The 21246-nt window shown below is 46.0% G+C and overlaps 1 protein-coding gene across 1 annotated transcript in view; it reads left to right on the forward strand.

Moving 5' to 3' along the window:
- Positions 1-10324: 10324 nt before the first annotated feature.
- LOC132248544 (gamma-aminobutyric acid receptor subunit beta-1-like) overlaps positions 10325-21246 on the forward strand; it is a 79785-nt gene continuing 68863 nt past the window's right edge. The window contains exons 1-3 of the mRNA XM_059721696.1: positions 10325-10603; positions 10795-10886; positions 11114-11181. Of these exons, the coding sequence (XP_059577679.1) occupies positions 10524-10603; positions 10795-10886; positions 11114-11181 (240 nt within the window). The 5' untranslated portion in view covers positions 10325-10523. The remainder of the gene's footprint in view (positions 10604-10794; positions 10887-11113; positions 11182-21246) is intronic.

A 21246-nucleotide genomic window follows, 5' to 3' on the forward strand; every position in this document is an offset into this window, starting at 1 on the left:
TCCCCAGTGTGATGGTCGCACCAGGAAAATGAACTCAGCCCAGGTGGTCTGAGTTCCCCCAGCCCAATCATGGGGATGGGAACTCAGCCAAGCTAGGCTGAGTTCCTTTCCCCAGCCCCATGGTTGGGCAAAACATCAAAACAGCATGAAAACAGCAATCTAGCATGGGGGATGGGAAGGCAGCCCAGCTGGACTGACTTCCCATCCCCAGCGCTATGGTCGAAACATTTCGACTTTTGAAAAGTGTTGACTAGCCTCGTTTTGTTTCGAGGATATTTCAAAACCCTTTGTTTTGCTTTGATTTTGCTGTTTCAACCTCGAAATGAGTTGAAACAGTGTCAAAATGAAATGGCCAGTGAAATTTTGCACAGCCCTACAGAGCATCTCTGATCCCTTGCTGCATCCCCTGAATGAATTGGTAGGGAGCCACAAGATCACACCTCAGCCTTCTCTTGCAGAGGCTGAAGAGGTCCAGGTCCCTCAGTCTCTTCTCATAGGGCTTGTCCTGTAAGCCCCTGACCATATGAGTGGCTCTCCTCTGGACCCTCTTGAGTCTATCAACATCCTTCTTAAAGTACAGCACCCAAAACTGGGTGCAGTACTCCAACTGCAGTCTGACCAATGCTGCATAGAGGAGAAGTATCACCTCCTTGGTTCTATTTTTCATGCATCTGCTGATGCATGATAAAGTGCAGTTAGCTTTGCTGATGATTTCATCACATTGATGACTAATGTTCATCTTGGAGTCCACTATGACTCCGAGATCTCTTTCCACTTCTGTGCTGCTCAGAGGGCCACTTCCCATCCAGTAGGTGTGTTGGATATTTTTGAGCCTAGGTGCAGCACTCTGCACTTGTCATTGTTGTACTGCATCCTATTGTGTACTTCCCACTTTTCTAATTTGTGTTGCTTTATTGTGGCAGATGTCTGTCGGGAGCACCTAACTAGAGCTGCCCTCACTTCCCAGCTGCCCCAGGCAGGTGCTCCTGAGGCCCAAGAACAATTGGGCCCCTCAAGCCCTAGGAGCACCTGCCAGGCTCCCCTCCTACAGAGACACATGCTGGGCAATCTCCGGGGCACGTGTCTGTAAGTGGGTAACACTGACTTTCCCTGTGTCCAGAGTCATGTCCCAGAGATTGCCCAGGGTGCATCTCTGCAAGCAGGAAATCCTGCTTTTTTGGTCTTACAGAGATGTGCCCTGGGGAATCTCCCTGCTTACAGTGGCATGCCCCGAGGTTGCCTGGGGTGCATCTCTACAACTGAAAAACCCTGGCTTTTCCATCTTACAATGACATGCCCCAGGGGATCTCTGAGGTATGTCTCTGTAAGAGGAGAAAACGTCACTCGTCCTTCAGGACTGGTCCCCTGAGACAATTTAAGCCAGATCTGAGACAACAGGCAACATCTCTTTATATACAAAGTCTCAGAACAATAAATTTACTCTGCTCTGAGAGACACATAGACCTCTGGCATGAATTCACTTGTGCAATTGGTATCTAATAAATGTTATGCTGTACCCCAAAAATCACACATCCTGCCTTGCCCCAGGTTTCTGTTTCTCAATTACCAGCTGCTTTTTAAAGGTCTGAGGAGGTATTCCCTGGTTTTGGGCTCATGGTGCCTATCTGCCCCTGGGGATTAGGTGTAGGGTGGCCAGATCCAGGACTCAGGGCTGTGCCCATTCTAATTCCACTGATTGGGCAGGTCTGGCTGTGTCCTGTACCCTGGGGATGTCCCATGCCAGATCAATGCTCACCTGAGCATCATAATCTCCAGTGGGGAAGCCTTGATATGGCACTTGTTCACTTTAAGGTGTGATATAAATAAGCCACAAAGATGTTCCACATTATATATCTGTTATTGCTTATGGTACAATTAATACCTTAAGTGTGCTATTAATTCAGTGTCTGCCAGGACCTGTACATAGTTCAACATGATCACACCAAAGAGATTTTCTAAATATATAACTATCAATTTATCACCCAACTGCATTCAATAATGGCTGAAGAAAATACATAGGCCAGAAGACCTGGTACGTTATTTTCCTATCATTATTATATGTTTACATTCCTTGTATCCAACAGAAGTCATTTTGGTAGGGAGTTGGCAGCTTGCTTTGTAATCACTGATATTTCCTGTCTAATTCACACTTGTCCACCACAAATTGAGTGCAAGATACATGCCAGTGCATTTGATTCTGCTGCTGGGCACCCATATCCTTATCTGCTTATAGCAGCATTCTTTTACTACACTGCTTACTAATGTGGTCATTAAAAAGGTTCAGTCCCACCGAAGTGTGACTATGTATTAAAAAAAAGTCCTCTTTAATATGGAAGAAACAAGGATTTTTCTAGGTAGTATATTTTATTGGAACAACTGCATGGTTGGGATAGACTTACATTGGCATTTATATTGTCTTTACACTTCATTCAAAACTTGTCTAAGTCTATCCTTACAGTTGATCCAATAAAAAGTGTCACCCATAAATATGTCTCATGCATATTTCCTGGACTATCAGAGCCACAACATTATTTTCTTTATCGTGAACATTTTGCCTTACAATTATTGTAGTGTAAAACCCTAGATCACCTAAGCACATGCTCTGGGGTGGGAGGGTTTTTCTTTTTTTAATTGGAGTGGATCTTGGGAACTGCTCCAATTAAAATGCCTGCAGCATCTCATGTGTTCAGTGTCCCATGCTTCAAAATGGCAGCAGGGGTGCTTTAACTAAACCTCATTTGACAAGCTTTAGTCAAAGTGTCTCCACAGCCATTTTGAAACACAGGGATGCTGAACACATGAGATGCTGCAGCAAGCTGGAGGGTTCTGATTAAAATGCTCCAGCAGACTTGATTGAGTCTGCTCCGATGCATTCTAACCAGAACATGTCAGAACACATGTAAAAGTGCCCCTATTTTCTGACTCCCCTGAAAGACAGTTTTATGTATGAAATGTTACAACATTAGGCCAAGAGATGCTAGAATGATCTTTTGCACACTTGGCAAGAATATATATTTTAGTGGGGGAGAATATATATTTTAGTTATAAGTGTATATATATGTGTGTGTGTGTGTGTATACATATACATATGAGAATATATATGAATATATGTATACATATATTTTCATTCATTTATGAATATATATTTTAATTTAGTTATATATTCTTTGTGAGAATATAAATTTTAGTTACATTAGGTCATATGACAATCTCCCTTTCATATGGCCTCCTCATGTGACTTCCAGGTGCTTTGTGTCAAATTTGAAATGATGACTAGCACAATAGAATACTTCAAACCAAGTTGGTAAGAAGTCCTTCAAATTCATGCTATGTAGAAGACCTCCTACTATTTATTGAAGTTCAATAAGGACAAGTGCAAAGTTCTGCACTTAAGATGGAACAATTCCATGCACTGGTACAGGCTGGGATTGATACTGGCAAAGTAGCATCTCTGCACAAAAGTACCTGGGGTTACAATAGATAATAATCTGAATATGAGCCAACAGTGTGACCTTGCTGTGAAAAGGCTAACAGCACACTGTGCTGCATTAGTAGAAATGTTGCCAGAAGATTGAGGGAAATGATTGTTCCCCTCTATTCAGCACTGCTGAGGGCATAGCTGGAGTACTGTGTCCAGTTCTGGGCCCACCACTACAGATAGGATGAGGACAGATTGGAGAAAGTAGGCAACAAAAATGATTAGGGGGCTGGGGAACATGCCTTATGAGGAGAGGCTGAGGGAACTGGGCTTATTTAGTCTTGAGAAGAGAAGACAAGGGGGATTTAATAGCAGCCTTCAACTACCTGAAGGGTGGTTCCAAAGAGGATGGAGCTAGACTGTTCTCACTGGTGGCAAATAATGGGACAAGAAGCAGCGGTCTCAAGTTACAATAAGGGAAGTTTAGGTTAGATCTTAGGAAAAACTTTCTCACTCAGAGGGTAGTAAAGCTCTGGAAGAGGTTATGCAGAGAAATTGTGGAATCTCCATCCACAACTTAGAGGTTTTTAAGATCTGGATAGACAAAGCCTTTGTTGATATAGTTGGGGATTGTCTACTTTGAGCAGGGAGTTGGACTAGATGACCTCCTGAGGTCCCTTCCAACCCTAATTTTCTATGATTCTATGATTCCTCATGCAAAATCCTATTCAGTTACTTCATATCAGCCATGTCAGTTTATTGTCCAATCTAACTCTGGATATAAAATGCTCTATTAACACTCAGGAGGCATGAGTTTTCAAAAAGTGTCATCCCAATCAGTACAAATTATATAGATTCTCAAAGTGACTGTAATATGCTTAACACAATTAGTGTATTTTGGACAATCTTTCAAAACAGCAGAGCTAAAAACCTGTCAAATTAAAAGGATTTCATGAGACCAGATATTACAGAAAAATCAAAGAAAACATATGCATTTTACATGTGTGCAATGTAAAAATCAAAGTATTATTTAAAATACGATTTACCTAGAAAAAAGCAACAGTGGATGTATAGATAGAATATTACAGAAAGTAAGTAAGTAGGAACAGCACTTTTTAATGTTTCTCCAACTCTCATTCATTTTCATGAATTACCAGTGTTACTGACTGTGTTACCAGTGTTACCAACATCAGAGGTAGTCATGACAATGAAAACATTGTGTTCTAACCTCTGTACACTATTTTTCCAAGAGTAATAAATTTCACTGGTAGAACATGTAGCTAAGCTTCCTGAAATTGGCCTTAGAATTTGTGAGATTCATTGTACATTTTCAGTTTATCTGTATTTTCCAAATAGCATGGTCTATTTCCACAGAATAAGTAAGTAAAGAAAGAAAGAAACAAACCTGCCTCTTCTGCTAAAAAAGTGCAAATGACACTATAGGAGTCTCAAAAACATCATTTATGCATTCTGGAGTCACTGCATACCAAACTATATAGAGCAGAGATGAACATTTTGAATCTGAGAAGGATAAATATAATCTGTTAGTCTACTGAGCAGGGACATATATAAAGATGCACCAGTGAAATAACAAATTGTTCACAGAATGCTGATTAGTCAATGTATAAAATTGTTTGTAAGAGGTCAGAAAATATAACAACATAAAGCCATACAGAGCTGACCCGAACAGGGTGCAGGGCCGGGGGCAAATCAGCCCATGAGGGGCCCTGCCCCTGCTCTGATCCCACAGGCTCCGGACCTGAAGAAGGTGCCGCCACCATCGGTGGTGGTGGTGGCAGTGGGGGCAGGTAGCGAGCGGCTGGATGTGGAGCCACTGCTCCGTCCAGCTTCACGGGGCCCCCCCAAAGTGTGGGGCCCAGGGCGATCACCCCGATTCGCCCCCCTAGGGATGGCCCTGAAGCCATATGCTGTTTTTAAAACTCCCCATGTGAATTTAAAATCAGTTAATGTACTTGAACAATAACAAAATATGTTAATAGCAACTGAAATGTGGTATCATTTAGATAACATGCTAAAAAAATGAATTTGTGAGTTTGAGTAAGAAATAGTTCCAACAACAAATCTGTTACATGAGATAGACCATTAGGAACATTTGTAATCAAAGCTCAAATTTCTAAAACAGGCAAACAACACTTATTTTTCCCACAATATTTTTTACAATTTTGCTTCTAACTGTGCCAGCATACTTTTCTGTTACCTTTCAAGAAATCAAATGTAACTGACATAAGCATTCACAGAACATAAATCTCTGTCCCATGTACAAATGTTTGTAGAAATTAAATACATTTGCATACAAAGGAAATCCTGTCTGAAGTGCTTGCAAGTTCATTCAGTCAGGACCCAGAAGTAATGCCATGTGGCATATTTGATTAGTGTTAAGAACAAACACTTTAAATATTCACAAATAGTTGGATTTTGAAATTATAGTCACCATTTTTCTTTCAAGTGAAAAATAAATTCAAGGAAATTGTGACCTGCTTTTGGGTAGTCGATTGACAGTTCAAAATCACTGTGTGACAGATTTGGAACTGTGTGTTGGCCTAGTTATTGGGATGTTCACTTTCCAAATATATCAGTTTAGTTCAGTGGGACCCTGCCTAGAAAAACAGGCAGGAAGAAAAGTAATAGTTTGAGAAAAATCTTCGGGTAGCTTAGCTGAGAGATGGCAGTCAAGGAAAAATGCCTGAACAGTTCTCTCTGAAATCTGTGGCTCTATCTCCTTCTAAGCCTGCAGGACTATGTTTGACCAGAAGGGTCAATGCAGAGAACAGAGGAGACTAAAGAATTCTAGTAGGGTTTTAATGGGACTTTCTTCTCAAAAGATGGGTTATAGATATTTTGAGGAAACTGAATGAGATACCTGTTAGAGTCTCTTGTAGATAAGCTAGGCTTGCAAAGGTCAGAGTATGGTATGATTCTAGGTAATAAATATGTCTAGACTGCTTTTTGTTTTAAAATCCTTTTTCTTTAAACATTTCAGTGATAGGACCAAAGAAAATGATACTTTGATTTTAAGAAGGCCGCCTGGTCACTGAATTTCTTAGCAGATATCCATTTTTACCATTAGAGTAAGAACATTTGATACACAGAATACTGGATCCTAGATCCTGCTCTGGGAATGAATGGGAAAATTTCCAAACTCAGTTCTAACATAGATAAACACATGAGACCTAACAACTGAAAGGGATACCCTAGGAGAAACAATAAAAGGGAAAGCTTGCCCTGAACTTTCATTATGAATTATCTGATCATTTCCATTCTGAAAATAATTCAGTTATTTGTTCAATGTGAAAGACATCACAGTGTCAGATTCTCAGCACCATCTATTTTACTAGCAGTGTTTTCTGTAGAAGCAACAGTGGCTTTAATTCTTCAGCTGCAACAAGAGTCTGCCCCTGAAAACAGAAAACCTTGGTACCATGTGACTATAGTAGTTATCTGAGGTACTTCATTTTTGCAATGGTCCATGACTCCTTTCCTAGCAGTGACAATGATCCAAATCCTTAAGGATAGAAAGGCAGAGCCAGTCTCTCAGATATAAAAGCTCCAAACCAAATACACTGGATTTAGGTCTGGTACAGACTGGCCAGTTTAGAGAAATGCAGAGGTTATTAATCTAAACCAGTTCTGAATGGCTGTTTTAACTATTGTTGCTTCTCAGTCATCTAGCAAATCAAAGAATATAACAGTTTGTTGAATCTGCAAATTCTGGTGACAAAGAGCAGATACCTTATATCAAAGGAATGGATACCTCCATGTTTTTCTGTTCCTTTTACCAAGCAAACAGACCTGTTTCTATTTATCCAGAGCAAACCTCATGTAGCTGGCCCAGACCTTGTCATATATTAAGATATTCAAATTGCAAAGGTCATAACAGACAGTCACTTAGCTCCAGTTCTTAAGCATATTAATTCTTTTGATATTCTACATACATACTAAAATGGCAGTTGAATGATGAGTTGTATTTTTGACTGTACAAAGAATGCATTTGGGGAAAGAAGATTAATTATCCCCAAATCATGCCTTGGTATTCTCTGCAAGAAAGGAATGGAGTCACCTGAAGCCTGGCCCATTTAGTCCCAGTAGGCCCTGTAGGTGATGTATCTATACATCATGAGCAGTAGTACAAAATGAGAGAAATTCACTGCAGTTTCTAGAAGAAACACAAAGCATGTAGTATAATATTGGTTCCAGTGGACATTAAAGTAGAAGGAGGAACTTTAAAATCAAGGTGGAACAGATACAGCAGGAAAGCTTGGGAAAGAGATCAATCAAGAACAAAGGTGGCCAACCTCTGCCCCACATGCCAGGTGAGATGGGCAGCTTCTGTGCATGGCATATGTCATATGAGGAAGGAACAGGCAGCACAGAGGTAAATAGAGCAGCAAGCAGAAAGCAGAGCACCAAATCAGATAGGGAATACAGAGCAGGTAGCCAAAGCAGAGCAGCAGATCAGGCAGGAGAAGGGGATCAGAGTGGACTTGAGGAGGGTGAAAGGCTAATTTGTAGCATACCAAATGCAAAAATTGGTCTCCAATTATTAAGCATAGAAGATTTGGGCTGAAATCCCTGATCTGAATCAGGAAGACCATGAAAATAAGCCGCTGAATAAGAACTATCCACAAGATAAGGTCTGAAGTCATCAAGAACTATCAACCTTGGTTACTTTCAGCAGGACACAACAGAACCAACAAAAGAACTAGTACAAACTTTAGGCAGATTCAAAGTAAGTGCCAGTTGCCTGTATCCTGAGATGATTGGACTCAGAGTTTTGGTTCAGCCTCTTAACAGAAACAGGGGCTTTTGCCACCGTCACATGTGGAACAAAACAGCTCCAAATGTTTGGGATGTTCAGATGTGGGCTTATGGATTTGGGACCTTTTGTACTTTTAAAGAAGTTTTGTCTCCTATAATCTCCCAGAGATGTACAACCTTGTTACATGGCAATTTGGGCAACTCCTGGAGGTCTTAACACCTGGATTGTCCTCACATTGACACCTGAAACTGACTTCAACCACTTGTTATGTAGCTCAAAGTAATGCCATTCCAGAGCAGGATTGTCTCTAATCCATGCTACCCAGCTCATGTTACACTAAGGTGAAGTCACTCTAGGCTACACCTTAATGTAAGCACCCCATTTGCCCCTCCCCTCCCTTGCTGGCCCAGATTGGACCCACAGCCCCCCTGCCCTCCTCAGTATCCCAGAACCTCACTCACTGCCCCCTCCCTCTGCCCCCCTGCCCCCCACCACACTTATCTGTGGCTGCTTGTGCTGTGTCCCTGGAGAGCAGGCAGGGAAAGGTTAACCTGTTTGCCCAGCCACCACTGCAGCTGCTGTCTTGGTGGGCTAAGCCAAAGAAGAGCAGCATCCCAGCAACAGCAGTGGGGCAGGCAAGTTAACCGTTCCCTAGCTGCTCCCCTGGGACAGGCAGCCGGAGAAGCAAGTAGGCAGAGGTGAGGTTGGAAGGGGCAGGGGGGAACCTGAAGGGCAGGGAGACAACCCCTGAGGTGGTGGTGGGGAACCAGGGGAGACTTCAGCTGTCGAGAGAAACTTGGAATGGGAGGGGGATGAATCTAGCTTTCAGTCCTCCAGGTCCCTGCTGGCCTGAACATGTGACTGCTCCAAATTGAAGCTAGCACTAAAACCTATCAACATTTGCATGACTCACAGCATAAAGTGTAACAAGGCCCTTGGATTTTGCTGCCAGACCTGGCTTCCTCCAAGGTGTCTTCCTGGAATTCTTGAGGTGAGTTGGAAATATAGCTCACAAAACCCACTTCATCTCAAACTCACTTCACCCTTCTACTCCCTTCCATCCAGATACCTGTGATGCACTCCCTTGTGTGCTTTGTGGCTGGCTCTGCCAGCTTTTCACACCCTCCCCCTCCAGCTCTAAGGCCCAAGCAGTGCTGAGCCTGTGCCAGGAGGGCTATCCAGGGCTGCCCTTGAACTCAGGATCCAGGAAGCTTCTGCCTTCTGCAGGAAAATCAAAAGCAAAGAAGGGAGGAAAAAAAATCATGCCTCCCCAAAACTCAGGAAACTTCGGGGCTACTTGTTGGCCTATTACTGTTGTGACTGCAGCTTCTAAGAAGTGAAAGGACATAGATGAAGGGGTGATCAGATGCCTTGGGTGTCAGCTACTGTCTGGTGCCTCTTCATTGCCATTCAAGGAAAGTCTGCAGGAAAGAACACACTGAATGATCTCTTGAAGAGCTTCTCCCCCCGCCCCCTGCCCTCAGCACCCCGGGAGAGGTGCAAACTAGCGTGGCCCCGGCTCACTGCCCTCCTCTGAGCCTGTTGCTGTTGCAGCGCCTCCCGCCTATTGCAGCGTCCTGGCTCTGCCCGCTGCATCCAGAGGCTCCTCTTTCAGATGCGATCAGACGTGGCTGCAACCCCTAGGAGGGCGGGGGGGAGGGTACCCCGCAAATCACCGGCGGCACTGAAAAGCCAAGGGGCTCAGGCGAGGGAGGAGAGCTCCCGCGCTCCCTGCCAGAGGTGGGGGAAGCCGCAGTGGTCAGGTGTGCTGCCGGCTCGGAGCGGCGCGGAGGCCAGCGGCTTTCAGGGTTTGTGAAGTTGCTGTTCCCAATGGATGCTGCTGCTCCAGCCCCAACCTGAGCCGGGATCAGTGGTTCAGCACCCGCCCCTGGTGCGTCCCAGCACACTTTCCACGGGGACTGGCCGCGCTAGGGGGAAGCGTGAGGACCACTCCCCGTGCGCAGGGCCGGCTGCACTCGGGTCGCCGCCGGCAATGTGCAGGCGGGGAGCGTCTGCCCTGGATGCCCTGCAGCGCCGGACTCTCTCGGAGCCTGCCACGCCTCGTGGGCGGGGAAGAGCCCCTTCCCGAACAGAGCCGCCCCGGCTGCGGCCGGCCCGTCCCGGCGGCGCCGATCGGGGGCTGTGAAGGGCTCGGCTCCGCGCTGGGCACGCGGCTGGGGGCAGAGCACGGAGGTGCCTTGTGGCCGAGCCCGAGCCCGCTCCGCGCAGGCGCCCTCCGCGCGGATCTCCGCTCCGCTGCGGGACGAAGTTCAGGTCCTTGGATCTTCGCAGGGAAAACCCAGCAGATTCTCCGGCGGAGGCTGAGGCATGTGGGCAGCCCAACACCGAGACTGCTGGGGGGTCCTGTCACTCCCCGTGATGATAGCCATGGTCTGCTGCGCCCAGAGGTGAGGCACGTTCTCCAGCTGGCTTTGCTGGGGGGGGTGTCTGTCTGTGTGCGTGTCTGTCTGTGTATGATCCTTCCCCTCTTTTTGGAGGGGTCCGTGGGTTGCGTGCGCGTGTGATGGGGAAACGGAATCTGTCTGCTCGCAGGGTTCCCGATGACTCTCAATCCCACCTGTGCTTCCTCCCCCGCCAGCGTGAACGAGCTGAGCAACATGTCCTACGTGAAAGAGACCGTGGACAGGCTGCTCCAGGGCTACGACATCCGCTTGAGGCCAGACTTTGGAGGTAAGGTTTCAGGTTTCTTCCCCCCCACAGCGTGTAGCAAGCTCGCCTTGTATGGCCCATGTCCGAGGCTTTTGGGGTGGGGAGATAATATGTGCTCCCCCCCCCCCCCCCCATACACACACACAACGCGTGTGCACACACCACATGCAGCACTACAGGTCTGGGCACGGGGGTACTGCTTTGAAATGAGTGCGCCAGCCATAACAAGCCCTTGTCTGGCTTCCAAGGACCGCCGGTTGACGTCGGGATGCGGATAGAGATCGCCAGTATAGACATGGTCTCAGAAGTCAATATGGTGAGTACCTGCTGGCACCACGCCAGAGGGCACGGGGGAGCTGCCATGCCAGCTTCACTGTGGGGGTGGGGGGGAGGGCAATCGATCCAGACAGTTATATCCTTTCATGTCGGAGCAAGAGGGAGTTAAACGTGCGGTGTCCTGCTCGGAGCCCGGGGGAAAGCGCCTGGGACGAGGTCGAACACGAGCTTTTCCTCCCCGGCTTTTAGCATGCGGCAGAGCGCCACCTGCCGGCCGCGGCCCCTCACTGCCCGTCAGCACCGGGGACAGCTCCGGACAGGGGCTCTCCCGCCCCGAGCTGCCGGTCAGCACCCTGGACAGCGCCAGAAGGGGCTCTCCCGCCTCCGAGCCCGGCCTGGGCTGCAGGGAGCTGAGCACGCCGCAGAGCAGGCGGAGGAGCCGGGGGGAGCAGCCGGAGCTAAGCCAAGGGGATCGGTGTCTGATCTGTTTTAACCTGCTTCACAATTCTGTCTGGGGCGGGGGACAGCAGCGGTCACTACCTTTTTCGCCAAGCTCCATGTTCGGCACGGCTGAGATGCAGGGCGAGCAGAGCTGCTGGCATTGGAGACACAAGGCCAGCCTGTTGCTTGTCCCCTTCGGCCAGCTTGTTCACTACAAGCCAGACAGGCTCTGGGGTGTAAAGGAAAGGCCTTTCACTCCACAAGGCTGCAAGAGCTGTCATGGCAAGCAGGAGGAGGACTTGAGCACTCAGACCCTGGAGCTCAATCCTTCCTAAATTGCCTGCTGAAAGCCTGAGTTTGGTTTTTGCAGGCTATAGTGGGATTCAAAGCATCAAGAGCACCTGGCTGTAGAAAAGCAACTTGCGGCTGCTGGGAGGGGGAGGGGGGAGTTGTTTGCAATCTTTCTATAACTTTGGCCCTCGTTGCACTTTACACTGTGAGCCACGCAAATGCTGATGGGTGTTAGCACTAGCTCGAGTTTGAAGCAGTCACACTGCAGGCCAGAACTGTGGCCTGGAGGACTGAAAATTAAGAATCTTGCCCCACTCCATTCCAGGCTCCACCCACCCTTCAGGATTCCCCCTGCACCATTCCCCCAGCCCCTCCTGCTTACCTGTGTCTGTTGGCACTGTCTGTCCCGGGAGAGCAGTCAGGGAATAGTTAACCTGCCTGCCCAGCCCCCACAGCTTCTTTTGCTGGACTGCTGCACTTCTCCAGGCTGAGCCCAGCTCAGAGAATAGCAGCAGTGGTGGTTACAGCTGGGCAGGTAGGTTAGCCCCTCCCTGCCTGCTCCCCCAGGACAAACAATGTAAGCAACCACAAGTAAGTAGGGGCTGGGGGGTCAGTGAGTAGGGATCTGGAGTACTGGAATGGGTGGGGGGGGAAGTGGAGGAAGAGGGGTGGGTGTGGTGTTTACACTAAAGTGTAGCCTAGAGTAGCTGCATGTTATTGTAACATGAGCTGGATAATATGGATCAGAGAGATAATCCTGCCCTGGAGTGACAAACTGTATAAGGAGTGCTTAAAAATAGTTTCAGGTGTTAATGTGCAGACAATCCAGATGTTAAGAGCTGCAGGAGCTGCCCAAAATTACCATGTAACAAGGCCTTGTGATACCCTGGAATCCGAGTTCTGAAACTGGATTAAGTGAGACTTAAAGCTTGTTTTACTCGTGAAGCTTTGCTCTACACACATAGACCCTTCTGAAGTGTTAATGTTTCATGGTACATATTGTAGGAGATGGATAGACTGAAGATTTAGCTTAGATGAGAGTAGGAATGTAAGCCATTGTTAAAGGGGAAAAAACCCTCACCTTCACCAACAAAAAGAAACAAACCAGAACAAAAGCAAAGGGAAAAAAGCAACCCCTTGAAAGTACTTTCTGCAGGAAAAGGAAGGTATGATGAAAGTATACACTTCATTTTTAATTAGTAAAATTAGAGAATTGGAAGCAGGTTTGGAACCAAGTACAATTCATCTTCAGATAAAGGTGTGTGGAATATCGCATTTGATTGTGCATTATATTATTTTTGAATGCATAAAGCAAAAAGTGGGAGAAAACCCCACAGTGGTTCTTGCCTACTTTTTTTGCTACTCTCCTCCCACAAAATAGAGCATCAATTAGAACATTTATTCCTTAATATTATTTCTGAATATACCACTCCAGGGTAATCTGTTTGGCCCAGTCTCATGAAGATCTACTATACTTTCTTCCCATCTGGGGAGTAAAATCTGATAGCTAAGAGGAGCTAGATATCAGGTAGTCATTTCCACTGCAATTATCAGTTGGACATTTCAAAGTAAAAATATGTTGTGAGTATCAAATTAATTTACCTTGAAGTGTTTTTCCTATTATTTCTGAAGCTGCTATTAATCATTGGAACTCTTCGAGTAATCCATGCAATATAATTGTGCTGCATGATAAGTCATTAATAGTATCATTAACAGATCACAATCGGATTAACTCTGCTTTAGTTACGGTATTGCAGTTCATTATCTCAGGAAACATACAAAGGCAGGGAATCCTATGATTTTTATTTCTGTGACTTGTCTTCACTTGTAGTTCATGGGACTGATTTAGCCCTATTACCTTCCTGGAGTACACCGTACCTTGACTTTCTGGCTCCCTGAGCATCACCCCGCTTAATCTCAGGTTTACAGCCATGTTCCTCTCCCTCCAGAACAGGCTTTTAGGGTGCAATCCCAGTATGGTCATCCCCTGCATTTAGTTTGGTACCTGCAGCTTGCTTCCAGGGAAAAATGACCAAATTAACCAGTGACCATCCAGCTTTCACTAAGCACAGTACCATTTGTTTAGAACAAAAGCTTTGCAGAGAAAGCAAACCATACAAAACAGGCAGTTCACCTGCTAAGCTTATTCCCCATCTTCCATATTGGTCCCTGATAAATTCAATACTCACGTTTTTTGGTTCCAAGATCAAGTGCAAGTAATTTCTCTCAAATCAGGATTTCCTCTTGATACAGTTTGATTCATAAATTCATAGATGCTAGGGTCAGAAGGGACCTCAATAGATCATTGAGTCCGACCCCCTGCATAGGCAGGAAAGAGTGCTGGGTTTAGATGACCCCAGCTAGATGCCTATCTAACCTCCTCTTGAACACCCCCAGGGTAGGGGAGAGCAACACCTCCCTTGGGAGCCCATTCCAGACCTTGGCTACTCTAACTGTGAAGAAGTTCTTCCTAACGTCCAGTCTAAATCTGCTCTCTGCTAGCTTATGGCCATTATTTCTTGTAACCCCCAGGGCGCCTTGTTGAGTAAAGCCTCACCAATTCCCTTCTGTGCCCCCGTGATGAACTTATAGGCAGCCACAAGGTCGCCTCTCAACCTTCTGTTGCGGAGGCTGAAGAGGTCCAGGTTCTCTAGTCTCTCTTCATAGGGCTTGGCCTGCAAGCCCTTAACCATACATGTGGCCCTTCTCTGGACCCTCTCCAGGTTATCCACATCCCTCTTGAAGTGTGGTGCCCAAAATTGCATGCAGTATTCCAAATGCGGTCTGATCAGTGTCCAGTAGAGGGGAATTATCACCTCATTGGTTCTGTTTGTCATGCATCTGCTGATGCACGATAAAGTGCCGTTAGCTTTTCTGATGACTTCGTCACACTGACCTCTTTCGTCACACTGACAACTCATGTTCATCTAGGAGTCCGCTAGGGCTCCAAGATCCCTTTCCACTTCCGTGCCTCCAAGCAGGTCATTTCCTAAGCAGTAGGTATGCTGGACATTTTTCCTCCCTAGGTGCAGCACTTTGCATTTCTCCTTGTTGAATTGCATTCTGTTGTTTTCCGCCCATATGTCCAACCTGTCCAGGTCTGCTTATAGTTGTTCCCTGCCCTCCAGCGTGTCCACTTCTCCCCACAGTTTTGTGTCATCTGCAAACATGGACAGAGTACACTTCACTCCCTCGTCCAAGTCGCTGATGAAGACATTGAAGAGTATCGGTCCAAGGACCGAGCCCTGCGGGACCCAACTGCCCACACCCTTCCAGGACGATACCGACCCATCCACTACGACTCTCTGGGTACAACCCTCTAGCCAATTCGCCACCCACCGGACTGTGTAGTCATCCAAGCCTTTTAACTTGTTCACCAGTATGGGGTGGGATACCGTATCGAAGGCCTTCCTTCCTTTGCTTTGACTGTAATAGCTCAAGAAATAAAGCAAACCAGAGCCATATTTTCTTGTATACTTCATGCCCCAAATAAAACATGCAACTTGATTTTGGAAGGCAAAATGTAGAGAAAATGATTTTTCCAGAGTTGCAGCTAACTGTGCAACACCAAGCAGGCCAGAGTGGCACCTGAAGGCATTTTTACATGTGGGCCAGGGGCAGGTGGGGAGGGAGGGTGGTGCTTTAATTAAATCATCCACAGCATCTCAACCAAAGGCTTAGAAGGTGGTGGGCTTTAGATATCTCAACCTTGGTACGCAGTTTAACTATGGTGGCCTACACGCCAAGGGATGGTATTCATCTTACAAGCAAAAGGCAGAACTCTTTGCCATAAGATTTGCCAACTTGTTGAGGAGAGCTTTATACTAGGCATGTCCAGGGGCTGGGGAGAAGGTTCCGCTGCTGAAGCAGAATCCATTAGCCACAATGACACATGGGAGGGTGTTCAAACAACAGATGTCCAGATGGGTACTGACATCTTGAGGCAGAGACATCATGACAGAAAATCTGAGGTGACTAGGGGAGAGCTCAGATGCCTTTATGGGAATGCCAGAAGCATGGGAAATAATCAAAAGGAACTATAACTCCTTCTGGCTGATGAGGAATTTGATTTGATTGGGTTGATGGAGACCTGGTGGGATGATATGCATGACTACTCAATAAATATTAAGGGTTATAGGCTTTATAGGAAGGATCAGATTGGGAAAAAGGGAGAAGGTGTGGCCCTCTATGTGAAAGAGCAGTACCCCTCCCTGCAGATCACCTTTGACAGCAGGGAAGGGTCTCTTGAGATCCTCTGGGTCAGGCTACAAAAGGGACCAGGAGAGAGAGAGTTCTGATGGTGGGAGTCTACTACAGGCTTCCCTCCCAAGAAGAGGCAAGTGATTAAGCATTCTTAGGAGAACCGACAGAGGCAGCTAGCACTAGAGACATGATCATTATGGGTGACTTCAGCTACCCAGACATCTGTTGGGAAGACCATTCAGCTGCCTCCAGCAGGTCAGCCAACTTCTTGGCAACAACAGATGATCTGTTTCTGGCACAGGTTGTGAAAGGGCCTACTAGAGGCAAGACCCCTCTGGATTTAGTGCTGACCAAAGGGGAGGACATCGTAGGCAACCTGAGGATTGGTGGTACCCTGGGCAACAGTGACCACGACCTGATAAGGTTCACCATCCACCATAAGACTGGAAAGCTAGTCACCAGAACAGAAGTCTTGAATTTCAAGAAGACAGATTTTGGCAAACTCAAGAGGCTCATTGGGGATGCCCAATGCAACTGGCAATTGGATGATTTAGGAGTGCAGAAACAATGGAGCTTCTTTAAGGAGGCAATTCTCACAGCTCAAAAAACAGGCCATTCCCATGTGGGCAAAACGCAAGAAAGGAGACAAAAGACCCTCTTGGCTCACTAGGGATACTAGGGAGCTATTGAAAAAGAAAAAAAGGAAACGTGTATACAATGGAGGAACAGCTCAATAACCAGGGAGGAATACTTCTTTATTGCCAGGACCTGCAGATACAAGACACAGAAAGCTAAGGCAGTCATGGAGATCAAACTGGCAACCAGTATAAAAGATAACAAAAAGTCCTTCTACAGATGTGTAGGGAGCAAGAAAATTGGGCTCGGCTGTGGGATCCCTACTGAATACCCGGGGCAGTCCACAGTCAATGTCCACGAAAAGGCAGAATTCCTAAATATATACTTTGCATTGGTATTTCTGAAACCCAATGGGGGCTGCTCACCTCACTTGCCCAGGGAACAGGGGGAAGGTAACAACCTACATGAAATCAGCCCATAACAGGTGGGGGATCTTCTACAACGCTTGGACATTTTCAGGTCTGCTGGGCCTAACAACCTGCACCCGAGAGTCCTGAAAGAACTGGCCAAACTTATGGCAGTGCCACTAGTCAAGCTATTTGAAGAGTCATAGAACTTGGGAGTGGTCCCAGACAACTGGAAGAGGGCCAATGTGGTGTCCATCTTCAAGAAAGGGAAGAGGGATGACCCCGCAAACTACAGACTGGTCAATCTGACCTCAGTCCTGGGTAAAATCTTTGAAAAGTTGGTTAAGGAGGTCATCAAATACAAGCTGGCAACAGATGACATGCTAAAAAGCAATCATCATGGGTTTGTCAAGGGTAGATCATGCCTGACAAACCTTGTGTCTTTCTACGAGCAGGTAACTATCCATCTGGATGAAGGACACGAGGTTGACATCATCTACTTAGACTTCAGTAAAGCCTTTGACACTGTCTCCCACAGGATTCCTTCTAACAAACTGGAGAGTACTGGACTGCACTAGTCTACAGTGAGGTGGGTGGACAACTAACTTAGAGGCCGCTCCCAGAGAGTCATGACCAATGGGATGGCCTCATACCGGGAGTAATGAGGAACAATGGCCATAAGCTGACTGACTAGATTCAGGCTAGACATTAGGAGCCACTACTTCACAGTCAGAGAAGCTAGGATCTGGAACCAATTTCCAAGGGAAGTGGTGCTCACCCCTACCCTAGGGTCCTTCAAAAGGAGGCCTAGCCAGGGTCATTTGACCCCAGCATCCTTTCCTGCCCATGGCAGGGGGTCGAACTTGATGATCTGATAAGGTCCCTTCCAAACCTACCAACTATAAAACTATCCTAGAGGGCCATCTCCACTGGTTCTCCCAGGGATCAGTGCTCAGACCCGTGCTATTCAATAGGGGGTGAAAAGTGCAATGATTAAGTTCACGGATGATATCAAGCTGTGGGGAAATGCAGGCACACCAGAGGATAGGGTAAAGATCCAGGATGACCTTGACAAACTGGATTTATGGGTGAAACAAAATCAGATGAGGTTTAAGAGGTAGAAGTGCAAGGTCCTTTACACCTGGGTAGGAAGAACTCCCACCACAAATATACAATGGGCAGTGGCCTTGTCGTGGAAACACACACAGAGTACTTTTGGGTCAGGTCAGCAGAAGCTTTTATTCAAAAGAAACTACAGCTGTAGGGGGAGTTCCAAAGTGACATGGATTTCCCAAGCACTTGGAAGGGGTTCCCCCCCAAGAGCAAAATCAGGAGGCTTATATACTTTTTAACAGTCGCTTACAACTCACGTGATCATATAGTGAAATTAGCATGAAAAGCGGCTATAATATTACTTCATTTCTTTGCTGTTATCAGGATGGGAATTATGGGGGAGGTAGGGTTAGTTCACAAACCTCCTTCTTGCACCTGGAAATCTACTTTGTACATACTTTTTTTTTCTACCTTCAAGGCCGCGGTGAGCGAAGCATTTGCAGAAGAGTTACAAAGAACAAACACTTGCCCTTATCTGTTCTACTGTACCGAGCCAGCAATTCTACACAAAGCGGTTATGTCATCTTATAACTAAAATAATCAAAGTTTAAGGCATATATTTTTTCTGATTCCACAGCGCACTGGCTGGCACAGCATCTGAATGAGACCTGGGGGTTATGATTGACTGGAAGATGAATAAGAGCCAACAGTGCAATGAGGCTGCCGAAAGGGCAAACAAAATTCGGGCATGTATCAACCAATATGTGGCCAATAGATCCAAGGAGATACTCTTCCCACTCTAGTCAGTGTTGGTGGGGCCCCAGCAGGATACTGTGCCCAGTTCTGGGCACCACACTTCAAGAAGGATGTGGATAAGCTTGAGAGGGTACAAAGAAGGGCCACCCATTTGGTTAAGGGCATGGAGGGTAGGCCCTATGAGGAAAGACTCCAGGAACTAGGCCTGTTCAGCCTGAGGAACAGAAGGGTGACAGATGACTTGATAGCTGCCTACAAGTACATCAGGGGGGAGCATCAAAAACTAGGAGAGCAACTATTTAGGAGGGCATCTCAGGGGAGGATGAGGACTAATGTGCATAAACTGATGGAGGATAAATTCAGGTTGGATATAAGGAAAAACATTTTCTCTGTAAGGATCACCAGAATCTGGTACATACCCCTGGCAGAGGTGGTGCAGTCATGCTCCTTGGAGGTATTCAGAATTAGGCTGGACAATCACCTTGTTGAGCTCATCTGAGCCCAATAAATTCCTGCCCATGGCAGGGGACCTGACTTGATGATTTCCTGCCCAGTGCAGGGGGGTTGGACCCAATGATCTTGCGAGGTCCCTTCCAGCCCCTAACAATCTATGAATCTGTGAATCTTACCGGTCCCTTCCAATTCTATGTTTCTATCTCATATATCAGTGTCCCCATGCTTACAAATTGTTGTGGGGCTGCTTAATCTAAAGCTTGAACAGACTTTAGTTAAAGCACCCGCACCACCATTTTGAAACGCAGGGACACTATACATAAGATGCGGAGACTCACTGGAGCATACTAATTAGCATACTCTAGCAGACTCAGTTAATCGAGTCTGCTCCAACATGCTGTAATTACAGCGTGTCAGAGAAGCCTCCTGGTACATGTACAGACACCCTTATAGACTACCTTATTTATAGAGACATAAGCTTCCTATTTTGTCAGATGCTAGGAGTGGACTTGCCAACAGCAGAAATAAGGTCATTTAAACATAAAGGACAGGAAAATTGTATGTGGTTGGGAGGGGGAGGGGAGGAGGGACCTCCAGAGGTCATCTCATTCAACCTCCTGCCTGAGCCAGGATAAACCCTATCCAAACCATCCTATAAAAAACCATTGTCTAATCTCTTAGCAAAACTACACAGACGTATGTTGATAGAGGAGCAGGTGGATGAACCCCAGATATTATAATGCACTTTGTTTGGTCTAGTGAGGATGTAGTCTGTCTTGATGAGGGTGAATAGATGGCATCTGTGTCTATTGCAAGGCTTGGTGCTTTGGTAAGGTTAAATATAGGTAGCCTGTTTTTGGAGAGATGTTATTTGAGGTTCGAAGACTGTCTGGAACCCAGGACAGGCTTGTCCCCCAAGGCTGCCTTGAGATGGTTATTATTTTCCAAGAAGGTTTGGAGCTCATTAATGATATGTCCAAAGTTGTCCTTGTCACAGGGTTGATATTGTAGCAGATCAGAGAAGGGTCTTAATCTGGCTTTGTTAGTATGAATGGCTTCAGTTTGAGAATTGTGTTGTAACTGCAGGAATCCATGAACACTAAGTCCTCCTAGAAACAGTGTCCAGAAATTATGGCATCTCATCAGGACAGCAAGGCTAGGCCCCAGAGCCCTGCAAGGGCTATAGCAAGACTCACTTCTTTCCTATAAATTCACTATATAAAGCTCCTGTAAATAATAAACTGTTGCTTCTGCACCACAAGCCTCATCAAGACATTACAGGCAGCATGCAGCAGCTCACTCACCCTCACCCAGTTCAGTGGCTCTTCTGCCAAAAGCTACTGCCTCACCAGTGGCTGTGAGAGGATTAATAATGGAATCCACCCCAACTGTTAGCAGCCCCAAGGAGAAGTGTCAGTCATCTTGGTAACCATGAGTCACAGGTCTGCTTGCTCTATTCCACCCTGCATCTATTCCAGCAAAGAAGAAAAAAAATCAACTTTCTACTTCAGACATGTGCCCCAATTATGGGAAACTGATTTTGGGTGGGGTGGGGGAGTAAATACTCTATATTCTATTTATACTTCTGGAGATGAGACTTCACAGAATCAATATTACCATTATTATAATTTATTACCCTCCATTAAATTTTTCCAGGAAAAAGTTCCCCACTGATCTAGGAACATCAGGATAAGTATAAGACTTACAGCATTTATAGCACAGTTTTTTAATATCCTATACATCTGTAACATCTGTCAAGTATAGCAGTCTTTGAAACTGCCTTGCTTCTAAAGTATTACTTATGTCATAGGATCCTTGATGGATACCATTGACTATATAATCAACTACAAAAGAAACCCAGCTCTGGACAAAGGGACTTAAAATATCTGCTAAAGAATATCACAGTCATTCTAACATGACTGTTA

The sequence above is a fragment of the Alligator mississippiensis genome, chromosome 2, assembly GCF_030867095.1.
Source record: "Alligator mississippiensis isolate rAllMis1 chromosome 2, rAllMis1, whole genome shotgun sequence".
NCBI classification, from domain to species: Eukaryota; Metazoa; Chordata; order Crocodylia; family Alligatoridae; genus Alligator; species Alligator mississippiensis.